General features: G+C 40.9%; 1 protein-coding gene across 7 annotated transcripts in view; it reads left to right on the top strand.

Annotated features, from left to right (window-relative positions):
* Nucleotides 1-4,836: 4,836 nt before the first annotated feature.
* kcnip4 (Kv channel interacting protein 4) overlaps nt 4,837-21,522 on the top strand; it is a 127,849-nt gene continuing 111,163 nt past the window's right edge. Inside the window, exons 1-2 of one of the 7 annotated variants that reach the window (XM_027015035.2) lie at nt 4,837-4,859; nt 5,064-5,176. In XM_027015035.2, coding sequence (XP_026870836.1) covers nt 5,104-5,176 — 73 coding nt within the window. In that variant the 5' untranslated portion in view covers nt 4,837-4,859; nt 5,064-5,103. Of the gene's footprint in view, nt 4,860-4,907; nt 5,177-16,848; nt 16,930-17,489; nt 17,650-21,522 lie in introns of those variants that run through there. The other 6 variants (XM_027015040.2, XM_027015038.2, XM_027015037.2 and 3 more) reach the window with 6 other exon arrangements.

The raw sequence follows: 21,522 nt of genomic DNA on the forward strand, positions 1-21,522 counted from the left end.
TGAATCATTTTAAATAGTAACTAAATAATAATAATAATAGCAAAAACAATTGACGATAGTATTGTAGGGTTGCTGTACTGCAGTATTTACACTTTGATATCGGCCATCGGCAGAAACAGTTCTACGTTGTGCATAAATGTGCGCATGTAACAAGATGCAACCGTCAAAAAACCTACAGTCGTCTACGTTTGCCTCGCTGTCTGGGTCTCAGAGCCGCGCTGTTCACATGATCGGCGGTCAGCCGCTGGTCAGGACTTCCTGAGAAATGAGAAATTTTGCCTCCATTTCGCTCACAGGGGGCGTTATTTCTGCCAGCTATATTTGATCATGCGGAACTCTTGCACCCCAAAGGGGCTGGTAGCAGTCGGGTCGGATGGGTGCGTGTGTAAGGGTGACGAAATAATCTTGCGCCCCAGATACAACGATGTCAACGGTTAGTACACAGTGAAGTCAAGATGAGGAAACTGCCTGGGCAGAGTGTGGTCTTGCGTGTGACTGGTGTACAAGCAATCATCTTAAAGCCTCACCCAATGGAAGTGAATGATGGACTAGGTTTTCTTATTTTAGGTTCTTTCATGAAGGTCAACCAGTAGGGAAACTATTAAAAAACAGCTTATCTATTACTGTCATCAGCTGCCATGGAGGACGTTGCCCAGGAAAAGGACACGTGATGCTCTCAATTTTAACCCCCACTAATGATGTATTAAAATGTATTTCACACAGACAGTGAAATATTGCCTGGCTGCAACGAGTGGGACAATTATTTAGGAGATGCTTGTTTTAATTGATGGTTTTAATTATTTAGGAGATATTTGTGTGTGGATTAGAGATGAATGAAAATCAGCAGGTTGAGCCATTCACATCAAGTCAGAGCAGGCTGAAAAAAACATTTACTTTGTCTGCTGTGTCCTGTGGAAAGTTTCAAGCCATTTAAACCTGTAGTCTGCTGAAGGCAGCAAAACCTGACAGGAGCCTACTCTAAAGTTTTTGCTTGACGTTGAAATTCTCTGAAGTCACTCAAGACATTTTCTTCAGATTTGTCTTCCTTTAATTGTCTGTAAAAGTAAGCTGTCTTTCCTCATTACAGATAAGTTGAACAAAATAGTTATTTTGTACATACTGTGGGTTATAGTCTTACCTGATCACTGGTTTATAAAATGCCCCTTTTTGCATGTCTTGTGTGCTACATTGTGTGTTCTAAGCGAAATATGTAAGATTGACTTATTTGCAGTTTTCAGTGCTTGGCAAATGTGACTTCAAGACTGTCTGGCAGTACTGTGAAGACTTAAATCAGAATAGAATAGTAAAAGTCATGTGCCTGCTAGAATTAGTTTAGTTAACCCATGGAGAACAAAAAATAGCATATCTGCTTATTTATCCCTGCAGCAGTCAAAATATTTATCTAGTTTTTATTTATTTTTTATTAACTATGTTTTTATAGACGTCTGTCAAAGCTTCATATTATTCCCATTTCCAGAGGTTAAATCTTGAAAAAGGGTATTTATTCTTGGATATGCTGCAGCACCATGATGGTCATGGAATTAGTTCACTGGGCACATGCTAGTTCACTGGACCAAAGCCTGGGTGGAGTGGATATTTGCATAGGTTTTAATATGACAAAACAGTGTCTCTCATAAATGAATAATGAGGGGCCAAAAGTCTGTGGAGGCCAAGGTGACCGCAGATCTTAAAACGACTCAACATGACACATAGCTGGACGTTTGGAAATACAGGATCACAAAATATGACACCGTTATTTTGGGAGCCTTGTTCCCAAAGAGAAGTTGCCAGTGCATCATTGATGAGATCCACCCTACAGCTGTGACGGCGAGGGATCCAACTGGCCCTCTTAGTCTAATTGTCATCACTGTATGTCAAGTGAAACCTTGTCACACCTCGCGGGACACAGTCTGGTATTGCTGTTGAACATTGAACGGTGGGATTATAACGTGCAATGTTTGGGTATAAATCTAAAACCACTACCTCACAGGTATCTGATTGAGCATTTAGTATATTTTTGGGGTCACGGGGTTACCGTATCACCCTCTGAAATGTATACGCTGTACTCCTACGTTTAAGCGTCATGACTGGGCTCAGACAATGAGAGCCTTTCTTTTGCACCTCACTGAAGACAAGCAGTTAGATGAACAGTTGCTGAACTTTCGCAGACTCGTCTAAGCTGCCTTTTGGCCATATAGATACCAAACGCTGAAGAGAAACTCCAACCTCAGCAGTGTGTGGTAAAGCAGTAGGGAGACTGCTTCAGGTTTATATTTAAAGAAACAGCAGTTCTTTAAAGAAAATGGGTTCTTTCGCTGATCTTTAAAGTTTGACCCATATTCCAGCATTAAAGCTAAAAAAAAAAAAAAAAAAAAACATGTTTCAGCATTTAGGGTATTTTAAAAAGGTATTTTTAAAGTGTTACCTGACAAATGCTTGGTTTTAGAGGATGGAACAGATGGTAGGAGAAATATCTCGCACAGACCTTTCAGTTCAAGAAGTGTTTTACAGCTAGAAGCACTGTAAAACAGTTTAACAATATAATGTCTTTAGATTACTTTTTGAATTATTAATGAGTATTTTGACATTGCTGTCCTAAAATAGCTGTTTAGGTTTTAGCTGCACAGCTTTCAAGTAGCTCCAGTTATCTATATTCCCAGGTAGAGAGTTGTTTGACATCTTGTGTATATATAGCAGCAGCTCCTTCATAGTTAGAGAATCAATTGTGACATTTTACCTTGACATGAACAAATATGTCTGACAACGAGGTATAAATATTTCCATGTGAATGCAAATTGGAGTATGCCGATGAAGAGCTGTTGCTGTAGAAACACCACCCACCAAAACAACCTCACCAGGTAATTGTAAGGGAGCCGATGCAAACAGGAGGACTTCTAATTGTAATTTTCTTTTGGCATGCAGGGATAGCACGGCGCCTGCCGTTCTGGCTTCCTTGACAGATCCACAGGCTTAATTCACTTCTTCATGTTCACAAGAGAAATTACAAGGTGCAAAAACGTATCACAAACTGACAAGATTCAGACAAACATAGAGCAGGTAAGTAATCCCTGGGAAATTGACTACAAGCATTATGGGCATATTTTGTAAGGTATGTTCAAAAAATGGAATTAACAGCCAAAGTATTAAAGCAATTGGTATTTTACAGTTGTGGGGTTTTTTTTTGTGTGTGTGTGTGATTTTGCAATCTTGTAAAGGTGCCTGCAGAAATCTATGGGAGCTCATGATTGTGCTGTGTGTAACTATAACCGCGCAATGGCTAAATAAACACTGTAAAGCCATTTCACATTACCCCAAACACTAAACACTGTACTGTTCCAATCTGACTCAGTAAATGATAAATAGCTACAAAGCTGTCGAGTCATTACTATAAACCTGAAAGAGTGCATGTGAATAATTTTTACCTGATGGTCTTGAAGCCAAAATGCTCCGTGCTCGCCATTAATGTGATGTCCCGAAAGTCCATAAGCTCATTAATTTAGGGTCTCAGCATACTGGAATTAGCATTAGTCGATACAAGGGCCTCTGCATAGGTGTGCGTGTAGCCATCAAGCAGTGAGAAAGCCTGTGTGGAATATAACAGACTCGGAATAGATGGGTATTTAGCCACCAGGGGGGTTGGACGCGTTAGATCTGCCTTCATAATGACCTGGGCGATATATCACCTCCAACGGCCGTAGCTCCACGTGGATGTATCTTTGCGGCTCAACCGTTTCCTACCTGTTTACGTGACGCACCCGTCTGCAAGATGCTTTGGACGCGTGAATCTGCGCACACACTTCCTCGGCCTCTACGCTCACCTGTTGGGCATCTTCCTAACTGTCAGTATGTTGCATCAGTGAGCCGGACAGCAGGAATGAATTGAGTGGGTGATGACGGGAACCGAGATGCTTTCACTTGTCTCTGGAAACACACTGTCTGAGTGGGTCTTATGCTACAGCCATTCAGAACCTAACCTAATTGGTGATCTGTTTTGAGAGACGTTAGATATTATGGCAGTGTGGGAGCTGAATAAAGAGCAAGTCACTACATCCTAGCATAGTTTGCACTATGTGCATTCTACCTTGTATTATGCATAATGTTTTAAATAAATTCTCAAAATATAGTAACACAAAGCTTTAACATTTACACCACAGGTTTTCTGACTGTAACTCGTAGAATAAGTGAAACTCGGGCTAAGGGCTGTAGGCATATGAATATAAAGTGATATATAGACTTCCTAACAGCATTTCATAAAAGAATGCACAATAATGAACTGGGCTATAAAAGTGTGGCAAACACTAAAAGTTTCCGCTGATTCCGCCAGCCGGATCTATTGGTGCACATCATTTCACGTCTACAATTTTTGCGTTACGTTAGACTTTTTTCAGTTTATTCTATTTTCATAGCTGGCTCCCAGTTCTCAGCATGTACACGGTGCAGTGAGGGACTCTAATGTGTAGGATGATTTTCTGGAGATGTCATGAGTCCCTCTGGCACTCAAATAAACTTAAGTTTCTGCAAAAAACAAACAAAACAAGGGGAAGAAATGTCCTATCTTGCAGATGCGGAGTGCCATATTCCTTATAATTTTTCCCGCTGTTTGTCTCTGTGGTATACTGCATTTAAAAAAGGCAACATCCATTGAGAAATGGGATCCAATTCTGGCTTTTCCCGAAGTCCTTTCGGGAGGTCTTTTGATGACGTCACTTGCCGTATTATTGTGCACGCATGATTATTTAGTTTTTGTTTAAACGTCAATCTGTTGTGGCCAATGTGCCGCAGATATAGCATGTTAAGATAACGTTAAAAACCGTGAACATTAACAGATTAGTGAGACATCGTTTAGGACACCGTTTGCGGTAAGGGAATGTTGCACAGCGCTGGAGACCGTGGACGGCTCGAGCGCGCGAAACTATACCCGCGCGCCACCCCTGCAGCGTCATCATCATCATCATCATCATCATCATCATTATCATTAACATCAACATCAACATCATATTCTTCTTCTTCTTCTTCTCGTGAAGTTGGTGTGATTGCAACAACTAGTCTGTTCTCCAAACCAGCTCCTCCTTAATGTAGATCGAAACGAAGACTGTTGTGATTATGGAATCAAAGAAACTGCACGGCGTTTCTGCCCGTGTGAACGCACCAAGTTCATCAAGCGGTAGGACGAAAGGTGCATGGATATTCTTTTTTCTTTTTGCATGGCTTGGATGCTTGTGTGAAGTTAAATGTGCTCTTTTCGGGCGTGCCTACAATCCATCTTTGCATTTTTGATGCAGTTGTCATGTTTGTACTTTTGCCGTTGTCTAAATTAAGTGTTTGTTTGTTTTTTACCTACCCCTTTTTCTTCACAACGCTACTCGGAAACTGTATCGTACCTGGTAGCTACTGTAGGGGAGGGTTTCCTTTTAATTACACTCATTAGTTCTGAGTTTTCGAGGTATTGCCAGATGTTTTGATTCCGCTGGACATTACTCCCAAGCTGACTGCGGATGTGTTGTCTGATTATTGAGACTTTTAATGGGCTATTTGGTGCTTTGCTTTGAAAACTTTATGCTCAGCCTGAATCAAAGTTTGCAAAACTGTATGTTGGGAAGTTTTTGTCTCTGCTTTACCGAGCATAAATGTGGTGCAAAGCTGATAGGATATCTCACCTGTTTTGGTTAACGTGCCCTCAGGTTTGTATATTTGTAGTATTTCGGGGGGAAAAAAGTCCTGAGATATACCGATGCTGTACTCTTGCTTGAGTGGTGCAAATCTGCCTCCACAAACTGGCAGGGTGGTCTATAACAGGTCTGCTTATTAGCACACATGTCATGTCTACAACTCTATTGTACCCTGCCATTCACTTGGTTTGTACCACTGTAGATTTTCATGCTACCAGCAGTGCTTTGTAAAGTGGTCACTTTCTCATCACTCCTACAAAGGTCACCTTCTGCTTTGCAGTAATGAGAGCATAGTAATTAAGCTCATAACTGCGTCCCTATAAAGCTGTTCTATTAGTTAGCTGCAGGCTAATTTGATTTCTATTACTCTTTTGGTATGTATTATAGTAGTACCCTTTTTTTCTGTTGTCGAGTTCATGAGCCTCCATAGTGAAATGATGAGGTAGGCAAAATTTAAAATGGGCAGTGTGGAATTTCTCGATGGGGAATTCCTTACCTTCACCTTTTGTATACATACATCTGGTAACGAATAACCCATGTGATGTGGTCCTTTGAGCTCATTTAAGAGCGAGCAGTACCATTTAAGATTAATGTTAGTAATTTTGTTTTCTTAGTTAGGGGATGGCACATAATTCTTGTTTTGGGGTTTGAACTTGCAAAAACACTTAATGTGTTTTGTTCTCCCTGTTAAACTGAGCTCTTGCACCTATAAATTTCACCACTGAGTTGTTAATACGTCGCCCACTGCAATACCCTGCTGCAATGTATGTTAGCTGCAGAGGTGCATGAAGCATTTTTCATCATGGGACGTTGAAGGAGGTCTTGGGGTGCAGTAGTGGTGGATGATAATATGAATGTAATGTCGGTGTGGGCTGTGTGTTGCAGTAAAGAGACCGGCTCCTCTCATATCTTTTTGATAGAGGTGTCTCTTTGATCTTAAAACAGGTATATGCTGAGTGAATCTTGCTGAGTCTCATTTAGAGCCGTTATCTCGGACCACCCAGTGCAGCTTTTTGGCCTCCGTCCTCGGGACCCTGGCTGTTGTAACAGTTGTGCTTTCATTTCTCTAACGCCTGACCCAGCTCATGCTGACACTGGGAACTGATGTGTTGAACTGGACTGTGTGATCCTCATAAAGGACAATCACTGACATAATGCAGCATGGCATTTTAAAAATGTTTACTGCGCTGAGAGCGACATCTTATTAAACTAGATACGAAACTCCTCTTTTTAATCTGGACAGACACATTTCCATATAACCTCGCATGTGCTGAGCTGAGTAGTGTCAATGTCCTGCAAGATAGTTGAAGGAATTGGTGTTTTACATTTCAGTAGCTGACCACAGTGTGTGATGGTTTGCAGAAGTGCTGTGTAATGCAGTGCTCTAGTGGTGAGAGAGCAAAGAAGAGCAAGTTCTGCCTTATGTCAGTGGGCTCTTCATGAATTCCTAACACAGCATATCGTGACTAATACAACCTGCTAGTTTTGCTTGGGATAGAGTTTGGAGAAAAAGGTTGTAAATCTACAGCTCCTGCTGTCTCTGTAGAACCATCCTCAATTGCAACGAGCTTACACACCCCTGCCACCAGCCTGTTGTTCTCCTGCCTTTTGGATGGCGCTGTAGGTGCAGCTGTAGGTAGACTGAGATCTCTATACCAAAGCTGTAAAACTCCTGAACTGAATTGGCTAACACACCATTATAAAATTCTAACATTATATTTTACATGAGTATGTGTGCAATTTTAATACTAATCATGTGAAGCTACTACTTTACATGCATTGTCCTGATACATTTGCGCTGAGAGTGCATATTGTGTACTTGCACTACTGCTAATGTTTACACACCACTGTTTACTGACTGCACTGTCACTGTAAAATTACACACCGTTGTTTACTAACCACACTCGCACTTTAAAATTACACACCACTCTTTATTGACCACACTGACACTCTAAAATTACACACGACTGTTTACTGACCACACAGACAATTTTAAAATTACACACCACTGTTTACTGACCGCATCGTCACTTTAAAATTACATCTCTGTACACATATTAGGTCCAATGCTTAACTCTACAGCTGGAGATGCCCAAGGATGAGACCCAAGCACTCTCAAAATGCGCACGGTGCCGTACTTCATTTCATATTCCTAACTAGCCTTTATATTTTATATTTAGAGTTTATTTCATTCCTTCTTTGTTGCTTAGTACTGCACACTGTGTTTTTGTTGTACAGTGACAACAAATGGTATTGATGGTATTGATAATGGTATTTGTATTCATAAACCTTATGAAATGATCATCTGAATTTTATTGTGAATTGCTTCTGAATTAATACAACTCTGTATTTGCTTTCACTAGTTACAGAATAGCATTTTCCCGAGTTGAGCATGATTACTTCAACCAGGCGTGCATAACACTGAGCCTGAAAGGCCAGACCCACTGCCCCCTCCAGGACCAGAGTAGACCATCCCTGCTTTAAACCATTCATTCAGCAATGATGCTAAGGTCTGTCTGTCTGTTTGTCTGTCTGTCTGTCTTTCTGTCTTTCTGTCTTTCTGTCTGTCTGTCTGTCTGTCTGCGTGCGCGCGCGTGCGTGGTTAGTTTTGTGAGGAACCATTTAGGAGCCATTCAAGTCATTCCAAGTGTTTGCAAACATTTTTTCCAGACAACACTGCAGCTGGTTGCCTCTATCCAGGCTGATTTAGGCTCCCATTAAGCTGCCAGTGAGCAGTGAGGCACCATCAGCCTACTGGGGAAGCCTTGAATAATGTAAATGGGGAAAAATAAAAAAAGCAGGCCATAAGAAACAGGTATGTTGTGCTGGAAGAGAAGCATGTAGCGTAGCGTGGGGTCAGCGGTGCAGGTTGTCTCAGGTGATTATGGCTCAGCAGAAAATCTACCAAGACTTCACACTTGGATTCTCACTTGGCTAAAACCATTACATATTATAGTTTCTATTTTTTTTATTACAGTTTGTTTGCACTTAATGTGTTTGGAGTAGTTTGTTTTGTATGAGTCGCAGCACTACTAAGAGGCTTTTGTCTTTTTGCCCCAGTTAAAGGTTCTGTAAAACTTGCTGGCTTTTGAAGTATAAACTGATTGCAATAATCTTGTGCAAGTAGTGTTCATTTGATGAGTAGAAAGCTGTAATGTATGATTTAGCAACTCCTTTTGTATGTAAGTAAGACCTCATTTAAACTTTTTACCTGTAGGTCTTGTAAAGCATGATGGAGTCACAGAATATAGGAAATCAAATATTAAAAATTTAATGGAGAATAATTTGCATATTAAGAGTGGGCTTTGGTGCAGAACTTAATTAGGCAAATGCTAGATGCCTTTAAGCAGTTAATTATGGCTGTGCTAGGAGGGTGACCAAGTCTTCCACTTAATGAAACCAGCAACAGTAGTGTGGTTTTTTGTTTTGTTTTGGTTTTTTTTGTTGTTTTTTTATTCAACATATATTTTAAATGGCATGGTCTAAAAATTTATATTTACATCCTCCAAGAACAAGCTTGTTTGTGCAGATCAGTAAATGGGGTGAGTTCCTTTCACCCGGCCAACAGCCGGTCCATAGTCCAGGAGGCTGTTGCCGTCGGCGACTGAGGGGGCTGCAGTGTGGCTGTCTGACAGCCGTCATGGCGGCTATGGTGTGCCTGTAGGCAGTGACCCGTCAGCGTAGCACCTCTAAATAGAGATGAATGCCTTGCCCTGAATCTGTCACCAAATGGAGGCAAATGTCTGTTTCCGAAGTTGGAGCTGGCACTCTGGAATTTTGAATTGGCGTGTCTGACGTCCACACTGCAGAACTTAGATGTACAAGTGGCTTTTAAACTTTGTGTCTGAATTATACTTGCTCGAAGCACTAGTCCAAAGAATGGGTGCCAAATGATACCAGCCGTGCAGAAGTGGTCATCTTTAGCAGAATTACTGAAGAACAGCTTGGTAGAGTGGTTCAGAAGGTCACCTCTGGTACCCAACCAATGGTTAAACAATGGCACTTCTCCAATGTATCTGCAGACATCTGTGACAGTTGTAGCCACACATGATGCAGTTACTTTATGCACGCTGGAACAGCAAAGCAAACGCCCGGTCTGTCCTTAACATTCTAAATGACGCTTGGCTGAAACCACGTGCTCCATCTCTTATCAGCTCGTAGGATGAAAGTATTTGCCACAGGCGTGTTCCTGTATAACTTTTTTTTTTTTTTTTGCCCCCCCCACCAGGTTTTGTTTTTGTATTTCCTGTCGGGTGCCAGGGTAGGCAGGCATCTGCCATGATGGCCTCGAGCCACGGGAGCGGCGCCAGGCATGACCAGTGGAGGGGCAGCGTCCGACTCAGAAATAAACTAACGCGGAAGCGTGGACAGAAGGTGCTTGTTTATGGTGGTGCCGCATGCCAAGCTGAGAACGGGCCCTCATGTTTAGGGTCCCCTGCTCGACTTGTTTATGCCACATATTCACTCCCATGCCAGCCAGCGTGGCTCAGCTGACAAAGCAGCTCTCTTGACCACCTTTAGGGTGTTAAGCTTAGTAAAATCGTTCTGTGCCTGCTGGATCATACGATTAACGTTTTAGTGATTTTTTTTTTTTTTTTTTTTTTTTTTTTCTTTTGGGGGGGTTTCACCCAAGGCAGTTTACCTTGCTACAGTCTTTTGGTTCCTGCTAAACTGCTTTGAGACAATATATTGTTAAAAGGGCTTATAAAATGTTTAAAAATGTAATAAAAAAACAAAAAAAACCCTAATTTTTTTTGCCTTTATTGAATTTCTGTCATCTGTACAGTTGTGTGCATTATGAGAAATTTTGCTTTCTTAGGCTTATGTTTCTTAATAACTTCTACATGTTCCAGTTCAATTGAGGGACAGTTCATACCATGTAAGACCCATTAATATCCGATATCTTCACTTGCACTCCTAACTAAATAAGCAGTCTTTGTTATAGTCCCACTGTTTGAGCTAAAACCCAGAATACATGCTGGCTGCCAGTGGCAGTATTTAGACAATGTTCTCCTCTCTAAGGCTCTCTTCTGAAGATGATCATTAAGCCATGAAAAATGAATTCTGCACCACTGTGTTTTGCTACGGGCTTAACCTGTTCCAGTTACCACAGCAGTAAGTTATTAGAATTTATGACTTCAAAATGAGTGCACCGACAATCGTCAGATCAAAGATGCGATAGTCTCATGACTGACGCCCAACAGCCAGGGCAGATCAAACAGCACCACTGATGCAACTGCCTTGTCATCTAAACACATCAGAGTAGTGGTGTTATTCAGTGCTTTTATTGATCAAAAGATTATCCTCACAAAGGATCTAGGAGCGTCACAGTGCCAAGATCCTGAAGAACTCATGCATTTGCAGTTACATAATATACAATGTCATGTACAGCTTGACAAAATGGGCAATATTCGTACATGTGATATGTCTTTCAGTGTATTAAAAACATGTCACTTGATGCGATATTAACTTTGACCAATTACTTTGACCAAATCTTATTGTTTATAGCACTTATCATTGTTTAAGATAGACCTTATGTATTTTGCACTCCTAGGTATCAGCATTCATCACTGTATTCTACAGTATTCTGGTTCATTGGTACGTTTAATTCTAACCTACTATACTGTACTTGGATATATTCTATGAGTAAATGACAAAGCACTTTTGTAAATCGCTCTGGATAAGAGCGTCTGCTAAATGCTGTAAATGTAAATTTTTAAAAATATCACAGGAATCTGCATGCAATAAAAGAATGCATGATTTGTTGGAGAAGGTGAGAGCCCTTTTGCATATAGTGTCCTTCTAAAATATCAGGATTTCAAGTGCCAACACTGAAACAGCACTTAGAAATAATCTCTTGTGCATCTCTACGTGCAGTGGTGAAATACTGAAGAACACAGCATTTGCTTTTCTCTGCTTTGGCAAATTAGTTCATCTCGTCCCTCTAAAAAGTGGAAGGCTTCTTAGATGCTCTTAAATACGTAAGCAGGTGGTTCGGCGGCGGCTGTGCTGACCATCCGCGTCCACGCTAACGTGTCGGTGTTGGCGAGAACGAGGTGACTTGTTTTCATTTCTTAGAGAATTTTTTCTCTTTTTTTTTTTTTTTTTTTTTCATCAGGCTTGTAATCTACAGTTTCAGATGAATGTTAAGTTGCATTCGGCTTCAAAATGCACAGCGTTCATATCTGCGTCTTGGCTAATTGAATGGGTGGGGTTTGAAAACATACACTCCATGGAGGTACATGGTGTACTTCATCAGTCTGGCCATCCTGGGGCTTCTGTTGAACAGCTTGTCCATGTGGAGTTTTTTGCTGGGCTCAAGTATGGCATGTCTGTGAGACAACTACAGTAACAACAACAACCCAATAGCAACAACTACAATGATATCAACAAAAACGATTCATTCATAATGATAATAAATGTTCATGTTTTTTGATTATTGAACATGCGATTTCTAAAGGTGAACAGCCTAAGCCAACAACGGTCACTTTGAGCATAAATTCAAAAAGCAATTTTCAGGGCTGTGCAGTTTTATATGCTTTAAAACATGTATATTTTTATGAAAGTGCCAGAATTACTTTGAGCTGTGAGGAGAAATATTGCATTATGAATGTTATACTATTATTTTATTCTTCCTTCTTCGGTATGAACCTGCGATGTAGGAACATGTAATTGGGTCTGATAGTGATTGATGGTATAACTGGTTGAACATGCATGCTGTTGTAGGCCAGTACGTGTGGTGTAGGTCAGTGGAGGTATTTCATGCAGTATGATTATGCAGCTGTGAAATAAAGTGTCTACTCGGATCTTATGACCACAACCCTATAAAGGCTAGTATATGCTTTTTATCATAAACCAGGGGAATATTGAACTTTGCAAGTATGGAACCCATAACTGGAGGTTGTTTTTTTTTTTCTTCTTCCATTTATTTATTTATTTATTTATTTATTTATTTATTTATTTATTTATTTATATTTATTTATTTTTTTTGCTTGGACTTCTTAATTTGCATGATGTTTTTCTTTATGAAAAACATAAAGATGTTTGCCAGCAGCATTCCTTAATCCTTTATTTATTTATTTATTTATTGAAAAAATGTGTTTATTTAATATTATCATTATTAATAATAATAACATACAACGACATCATTAAAATACCATATGCATGTCGCATTGTCAACTGTGTACTATGTTAAAAAAAGGCATGCTGCTATTTGCTGATATTTATGCTATGTAGTTGGGTTTTTGCATAAGGCTAGAGGCTAGAAGTTTAATATGGCTGAATCTTGGCCCCACACCACTTCTGTTGCCCTGGTCACCAAACTTATAAGGTTAAGCGCTGCAATGTCTCAGGTGGTATTTCTGTTATCTTCTTGCTCTGTACATAGGCTATAGTATACACCCACCATTAACATTTCTTAAGGCAGTATTTCCTTTGCCACAGTTAGGATCGCACTTGCTTCTGCCGGGTGACTTTTTTTCTTTTAAGACTTAAAAAAAAAAAAAAAATTGATGACCTCGAATTGATTCATCATGCAATGGACCAGAAACCCAACTGCAGTATAACTTTATGATCTTCCTTCGTAATGGTGTGCAAGACTGACATCTAGTGGCTGAAGTATTCAGATGCCTGCTGATACCTGCTCAATGCTGTATAGCCAGCAAAGCGTCACTAATAGTCACAGCTGTCATCCTTCAGTGCCGAACTTTTTATTGCATATGTCTTTCCCTCCATTCTGATAACAGCTGCTCTGCAAACAGAGTGCATACTATGTTATTTCTTAACACATATTCTACACTGGTGGATGATGAGAATTCCCAGGAATGAAAGGCCTACACATGCAGTTAAGCTCTAGAGTGGGTAAAGTTACACGTGCTTATGAGGCGTATGAGCAAAGGTGTATGAGCAAAGCTCGGTGTATTGCAGAATGTAGTGGCAGGCTGACCGCAGAAGTGCTGCTTGTTATCTCCTGTTACTGGGCGCATTAGCTGAATTATTAATGTGGACATTCTTTCCCAGCTGATAGTGCCCCTTAGGGAAGAAGAGAGTACAAAAAGGGTGTGTGTGTGTGTGTGTGTGAGAGAAACACAAAACAGTGAGGTAAAGAGATAAAGAGAGAGCAAGAGATGAAATGTACAAGTCCCACCTTATTGATTCTTATCAAGCTATTCTGGTATTTAACAAAATGAAGGACCAACGAAGGACCACGGCACTCTTGTAACAGGCACAGCATGGCTGTGTTAATAGCCACGTCCATTACTGAATAGAAGGCAGACACCTGGATGAAACCAGGCGCACAGTAGTGCCTGGACCCTCCTGGAAGACGGGACGCAATTGGAGGCAAATCACTGCAGTTTGTTTGCTGACATTTATGAACTTGTTGGATATCAAAAGTATAATTACATTTCCTACTTTACAACATAAAAGCCTGTGTTAAAAGGGAGTGTGTACATCTCTACAGGACACTAGGCAATAGTAGAATGTGTTAACCATAACCACAACCAGTCAACATGTATTCAGACACAAACAGCATCTGCATTCAAACAAATGAGGGATCGCCATCAGCTTATATGGCGCTACCTGGGGTCACAATAATATTACGATGTCAGAATGGGATTGTGAGATATAGAAGTTCAAGCACACTTACTCACATTCTTTAGCACGCTTGTCTTTTCCTCCTCCACAGCATCTTGAAACATCCATCAGTCACTGCTGAGTGTAAACGTAGCCAAGAGATTAGTGCAAAGCCCACTCTCATGCCTGAGTCCTAAGATGTCCGGCACCCACGCGGGACACTTTAAGCCAGAATCTAATCTGTCATGCTCTCTTGCGCGCCTCTCCTGCCCCCGGGGGCTCCTGTGCCCAGGGAAGACAAGGTCACTGGGTTAATGGCAGAGCCCGAGCACATCAGTGCCCGGCACAAAGCTGCCACTCTCCCGACCGCAACCACGTGCGGGGGGGGCAGATGGGACATCGAGGATGGGCTGAACCCCCTCCCTATTTGCACGCATGTCCTAAGTCCTGAGATCTTGAAAAGTAGGGCATGTCTCTAGAGCGGCTTTCCTTTATGTTGGGTTTGTTCACTCTCCACCCACTCCTCGTAGGTGTGAAGTTGGAGACCATAGCCTCCACGCGTGGTTTCTGTGTCGTGTTCTCCAGCCCTTCGGCACTGGTCGGTTTGACCACACCACCACTGCTTGCTGGGGATTTGGGGATGGTAGATCATTCTCAACCCAGCAGAGACACTGAATCATTGTGCTGTACCTGATGCACTCATTTTAAAATGCAACACCCACTACCAAGTCACTACTGCTGGGGTGAGGATGGTTCACCATGCAGAACATCCAGCCAGCAGAGACCCTCTTGACAGAAACTGGCCTGTAATGAACTGAGAAGTAATGTGATGAATGGCAACAACACTCTACAGTTTGTGGTTCTATGCTGTGTATAAAATGAACCCATAAAAAGGTTACGGGTTCCCTAAAAACCTCACAGTAAATGGGCCGGTAAGTGCAGGTGATTGGTGTTTCAGAAGATCATACAGTGACTGACTGTGTGTTGGAAAGTGGGCATCTTTGTGATGTCTTTGTGAGGTATTTAAGGTCGAGCTATGTTGCCATGCAGATTTTTCATTAGTACTGTATGAATCAGAGGTTACACAGCACATAACTTTCATCAGGTGTTACTCAGGTGCATATTGTGGCCTTATGGCAGTAGTTCAGTGGTTCTTGATTATCCATCAATGTATTATCCATCAATGGACTCCAGTATATTTCTAAGGGACTGCTGTCTTCAGAAGCAGGTTTGTGTGTGTGTGTGTGTGTGTGTGTGTGTGTGTGTGTGTGTGTGTGTGTGTGTGTACTAAAGTGTTGGCTATATTGAGTGCTCTAAATGAGAGTGGTGGTTAACAGGAGATCGATACTGTCTTGTAAAGAGAGTCTGTGCTGCTTTACCGTGGGATTCATTCTGTCACTCTTCCAGCAACAGTGTTCCTGGTAGTGGTGGTTGTGGTGTAAGGTTCTTGTTTGTGGGTCAGCTTTCACTCTCCTGCAGTACGTTAGTTTTGTACAAGAGCCTCTATGCACTATTTAAAAATAAATAAATGTATATAATATATATATATTTACTTGCTATTAAACAGAGGACTGTAGTAAGGGGCATATGTGTGCTTTTTTATATGGCGGGGGTTGGATATATGGCGGTATGGACTCCAGATGTCATGAATTTTGTTGGGATCTAGAGGAATATTAATATATTATTTGGTGTAAATTGTGAATGGTTGGAAGCACCATATACACAGGGAATACACTTTACTGACAAGCCATTCCTAATTCATACTGTTTTTTCAATTAAATTTCATTGGTTAAAAGTAAGTGATTTGTTGAATATTTGAAATATCCCCAGCCTCGGTAAAATGGGAGAATTTATTCCAGTGCTGCGTATTGCGGTGATACTGCCATCTGAAAATAGAAGGGCTTCTTTGGCTAGGATGAAACCCTTTTGCCACCGGGAACAAACTACTTCTAATCACTGTAGCATTTGGATTGACTTTATAGTCAGTCGGCTGGGAAAGAATCGGTGCCTTCGTACTATTTTGAGAAGTGTTTGACTTGCGGTCTCTTGGCCACTATGATATTGTCAGGGTCAAATTTAGCAGGCTGAGTAATTCTGTTGGGCATAGAGGGTGGGTGGGGGGCTTACTGTTACTAATTATGGCAGCTGAGCAGTAGGGGAGTCTGTCTGAGCCCCCCCGTGTGTGTGTGTTTGAGCGTGCGTGTGTGTGTGTGTTTGAGCATGTGTGTGTGTCAGCATGTGGGTGCACAAGTATATGGAAGTGGATGCAGAATTATAGATGGTGTTAAAATGCAGGCAACCGGAACTCATTTTATACACCTTTTGTTGGACAGTAAGGCAAACATCCATCTGTGTCCATTTGATATGTCTGCGTCCGGTATATTCATGTTGAAAGACACGTGCGAGCACTGACCTGCAAGCATATGAGTATGACTATAATTCCTCACTAGGTGAGTGAATAAATCACGCTGCCTGCTGAGCACACGCCAGCAATGATGCACTGCTCGGACATTTCTGAGTCCATTGGTCGCCAGTGTGGTCACACGGTTTCGCTCTCCTCCACCTCCCTTACTGTCACTCTTGTTTCGCACACTCGGGAGAAAGGGAGAGCCGTCAGCTAAGTGAAACCCGAGCACCGTGTGTCACTCAACAGGGGAGGATAAAGTTGCTCGTGTCCTCCTGCAAGGTAAGGGCATGGTCTGGGATGGATTAACTGGAAATGCAACGTTTGTTGATGTAACTGTTGGATTTAGGACATGTGTATAGAGAATAATGCAGGAGAAATTATATAAGCTTTGACAGATACTTGGCATAGTGATGTGCAAATAGAGGGCTTTGCATGGATCCAGTCCCAGTTTTGGTCATAAAATAGCTATAAATGTTTGTTTGTTGTTGCGTCTTTCATATATGAAATATTTCAAAATTGCCTGGAGCAGGCCAGACCTCCTCTTAGGCAAAAACTATGCATTTTTATGGTTCTTTTATAAGGTTGTCTCAACTCTCGCTAACTGATGAGCATTTTAATAATTTACAAAGCTTCCAATGGGTGTAAGCATAAACATTTATGCAAGTGTATACATCTTGGCTCTTTCATAGAACCAAGGGCAAACACTCCAAGTCAGATGATGGAAGTTAAATTTAAACTTTTAACTGATTTTGCTGTCATCAACATTTGGCACACTAATGATGCACTAATTTCTGAAAGGACAATACCAAACCAAACAACCGCTTGTGTCCTAATGTTAGGTGAACAGTCTGAGCATGACCATGTCCACACCAACCAAGAGGATCCAGTGGAGGGAAGACCCTTGCCACCTTCCCAGGAACCATGGACTCTCCAACAAAGTGCTGCTCAACTGCTGTTTGGTGAGACGCTTCGTGTCCTGGGCACTACCTGACAAAAAAGGTAAACATTCCTTCAAGACAGAGAAGATTGGTATGGCACCCACTGTTGAAAGTGAGTGGAAGAGGCTTTAAGTGATTGGAGATGCATCTGGAGGTTTTACATTTACCATATTCAGCAGATGCTGTTAGTTAGAGCAACTTGGATAGTTCGTATCAGTATGACAGTATGTGTGCTCCCTCAGCGAATCAAACCCATGACCTGTATGGGCTGCCAGATTGGCTAGAGGTGAATATGATGGCATATTACAATGGAAATGGCCTTCATCCTCAGTTCTGCAGGACTGAAGGTTGCAAGTCATTTCTTACACATGCAGCCTACCTTTCCTTAAAAGTCATGCAAAATGGTACCAGTAAAGTAAGTCAACTTTCCAACAAATTCCTTGATGACACAGTTTGAGATTTGTAAGATGGTGTGTTCAGGATCAGAGCTCAACCACTGAGATGTCAAGGTCTCCGGTGAGATTTCAGTGACTTATTTCTTGGACAGAGTTACTTGCTTTTAGTATCATGACTCATCTATGTTCACCCTAACTTTTTTAAACCCCTGAAATTGCTTTTTGAAAAGATAGCTTCTGGTTATTTTTATCCTTCTGTTTTGTTGTACCTTACCTCTCTTCCTTCTCTCATTGTCTCTTGACTCTACAATGACAAACTAGTTGAACATTTCACCTCAAGCGACGTGTTTCGTCTTGTGGAGTCCCTCAATGTTTGATGCTGCAGCCAGGACTGTTTAATCAGTATATGTTCCCATTAACATGATCATTCATATTTCTTTTTATCAAAATGCTCACACTACACAGCTGCGTATTTCTCTAGCTTCTAACCCTTGAAGATCTACAAGCTCTCTGTTTGAGCGTCTAGAGCACATTAAATCCTGAGTGCGTTACAGGATTCTGCAGCATAACAAAGGCAAAACTCAAGGACTTGTTATTATGGCAACCAGAAATTGTGCTGGCGCATTGAGTTGCATGTAGGCACATTCTCATCTGTGAAGGCTAAAAACTGTGTATAATCTGGAAGCTACATTTGAAAGCAACTTTAACTTTAAGAAAACATACAAGTAATTTTTGTAAAATGGTATTCTTCTAAAAATATATTCAAGTTTTGTGACATTTTCTCAACAGATGACAGGGGAAAATAGTCACTATAGACTTTTGTGTCAATTTGTCTAGACTAAGGCTTTTTATAGTCTAGCAAAGAACTCCATTGCTGTGGCAAGAATTTTGACAGCTACAAGAATGAGTGATCATAGTTTGTCTGTTCTCAGACAGCTGCAATAGATACCTATGTCTGTTATAATTTTATTTTAAAATACTTTTTAATGACCTTTAAACGCCCTCAGTGTCTTGTTCCTCGTACCTCAGTGAATTGATTCTTAGGTCTGTTCCTGCAAGTGCTCTCAGATCTACCATCAGAAGTATGCAGGCCATAGTTCACTGCCCCAGGAAAGAGTGGTGAGACAGACCTCCGTTCATACGGCGCTAAGCATTGGGAGTCCCTTCCTCGGGGCCTGAGGGATTTTGACAAGGTACAATTAAGTTCATCTTAATCAGCCTGAAATTAATGATTTGTGTCACCATTGCACTTTGTTTCTTTTCTTCTTCTCATGTGTTTTATTCTTTGTTTCATTCTTTCTTTTTATTGTATTTTAGTTTTATTTCTGCTGTACTTTCTGCAAAGCACAGTGTAAACAGTGATTTTAAAAGTGCCGTATAAATAAAGCTTTCTTTCTTTCTGTCTTTCTATCTATCTTTCTTTCTTTCCTTCTTCTGCTTTATCCCTCACTAATGTGTCCTTTGGCATTGCCCTCCTGTAGAATGCTAAATTTTAAGATTAAAATACTGGAGTGTTATTCTTTTTTTTTCCCTTATAGTGGAGAAAACCCTAACAGGAATTGTTTTATTAGTATCTACTTACCGACCAGTGCAGAGTATGTGCATTTGTTATATTTACATTTGTTATCCATTTAATATTAATCTGGCAACATATGTAGTGTATTGAGTTCTTCTAAACCTTTTTTTCCCCCAAATTCTAAATGAAGGCATGTTATAACTGCTAAGGAATTGAATCTATAGAGTGAGGCAGCAGACGCACATATGATATTGATCTCTTTAGTGCTGGCTGGATTTATGTTGCCTTCAATGGAGCAAATAATCCTGGCATATGTAATGTGACGGCTGTAATAAAGCATATTATGGCAGTGGGTTGGACTTTGGTAAATGGTGCTTGTAAATTTAGCATTTCCCTTTTGTTAAATGAGATTGATACAGGTGTAGAGCATTAGCCTAGATCTAGTTTTCTATAATGCTCTCTACATACGCCATTTGCATTTAATGAAGAGAGCCTGGAGATTAAAGTCATTTTAACTAAAATACTGTCATTACTCTATCAACAATGAAGCCCCTTGTTCAACATTTTATGCCAAGTTTTATTTATGACTGCTGTATTTATTTTGGAATCATAGATTATTACACCCGCATTAAATTGTCTTTGGTGTGATTTGCGTGGGTGTGTGCGACAGAGAGATAGAGAGGGATATGTATCCTGTGTTTATATCTGTGTATATACTCAGAATGATCCTAGCCTCTCCTCAGTCTATTATTATCCAAGGCTCTTCTGTCTCTAATCACGTTTTGTCTGGTGCACAGCTGGCTCTTTCACCGTGTCAGGTGCTGCTGTCAGCAGCCAGCCCCAGGGCTGAATGAGCTAGTTTTGCTCCTGCCATATTGGCCCGTCTCCAGGCAGAACGATCCCCTGCTGTGCAGGGTGTTTATTTCACGGGAAGGGAGAATAAACCAACCCCCAACAAGTTTGTTGGGCCAAACCGACGCAACGAGGGTCTCAGAAGGCAAAACCCCTGTGCCGTTGTCCTTAACCCTAGCTTTACTTTTGATCCACCTCATAAGGTTTCTTGTGTGTATTCTACTTGGAATGGGGCTGGTTAGTTTCCATGGCTTCATCAGAGACAAAGTCTGGGAGTTCTAAAGATAACCCTGCTGTCTCTGCAATGCATTATGATACAGCTTTTGAAAGGGAGTCTTTTTTTTCTTAGCAGTTAACACATACATTTCAAATATCTCTATGGTACCTGTCAATCATTTGTAAAGACTTTGTAAAGATCTTTGTCACAGGATGCCTTGGATAGAACAGTTGTTGCAACGTGTTGTATGTAGCACTTTAATATATTTAAATATATTAAAATATATTATATAAATATATTTAAATATATTGTGGGACTGTTATTCTTACTGTTGCCACAGGAGCAAAATCTGCAAAACCTTGTTCACTTTCTCTTCAGTATTGTTCCATCCAAAACACCTTTATTACAGGTACACAAGTCAGTTACATTGCCTTGAAGAATCATTGGTATTTAAAAGAAAAACAGACACAATAATTGACGACCCTCAACTTAGTACTTTTTTGCACTCTCTTTGCAAGGACAATAGGACAGCAGAAGGTAGAGTCTTCTAATGCTGAATGAGGTTGTAAAGCATATATACAAGGATCTGAGCAGATGCCTATAAATCCTCCAGATGCTTTGGCCTTTGGTCCTCACCTTGGTCCTCACTTTGTGGACTCTTCTCCTGAGCTCACCCCACAAGTTTTCAGTGGGGTACAGGTGAGATGACTAAGATGGCCACGGTTGAATTCTAAAGTGAGCAGGTTGTTTGTGTGTTGATTTGGAGGTATCCTTTTTTGTCCTGTTGGCAGAGGTGGACGGGTTTGGGCATAAAAGCTGGCACATGATGGTCCATGATGCCATTTATTTTCCAGGGCGGGTGGAAGAATAATAGCCCCACAGTGACAAAGACCCACCAGCATACTTTACAGGGGAGATTACATTATTTTCTAGATGACCTTTAGTGGTTTTATG

This window comes from Electrophorus electricus, chromosome 19 (genome assembly GCF_013358815.1).
Source record: "Electrophorus electricus isolate fEleEle1 chromosome 19, fEleEle1.pri, whole genome shotgun sequence".
Lineage (NCBI taxonomy): Eukaryota > Metazoa > Chordata > Actinopteri > Gymnotiformes > Gymnotidae > Electrophorus > Electrophorus electricus.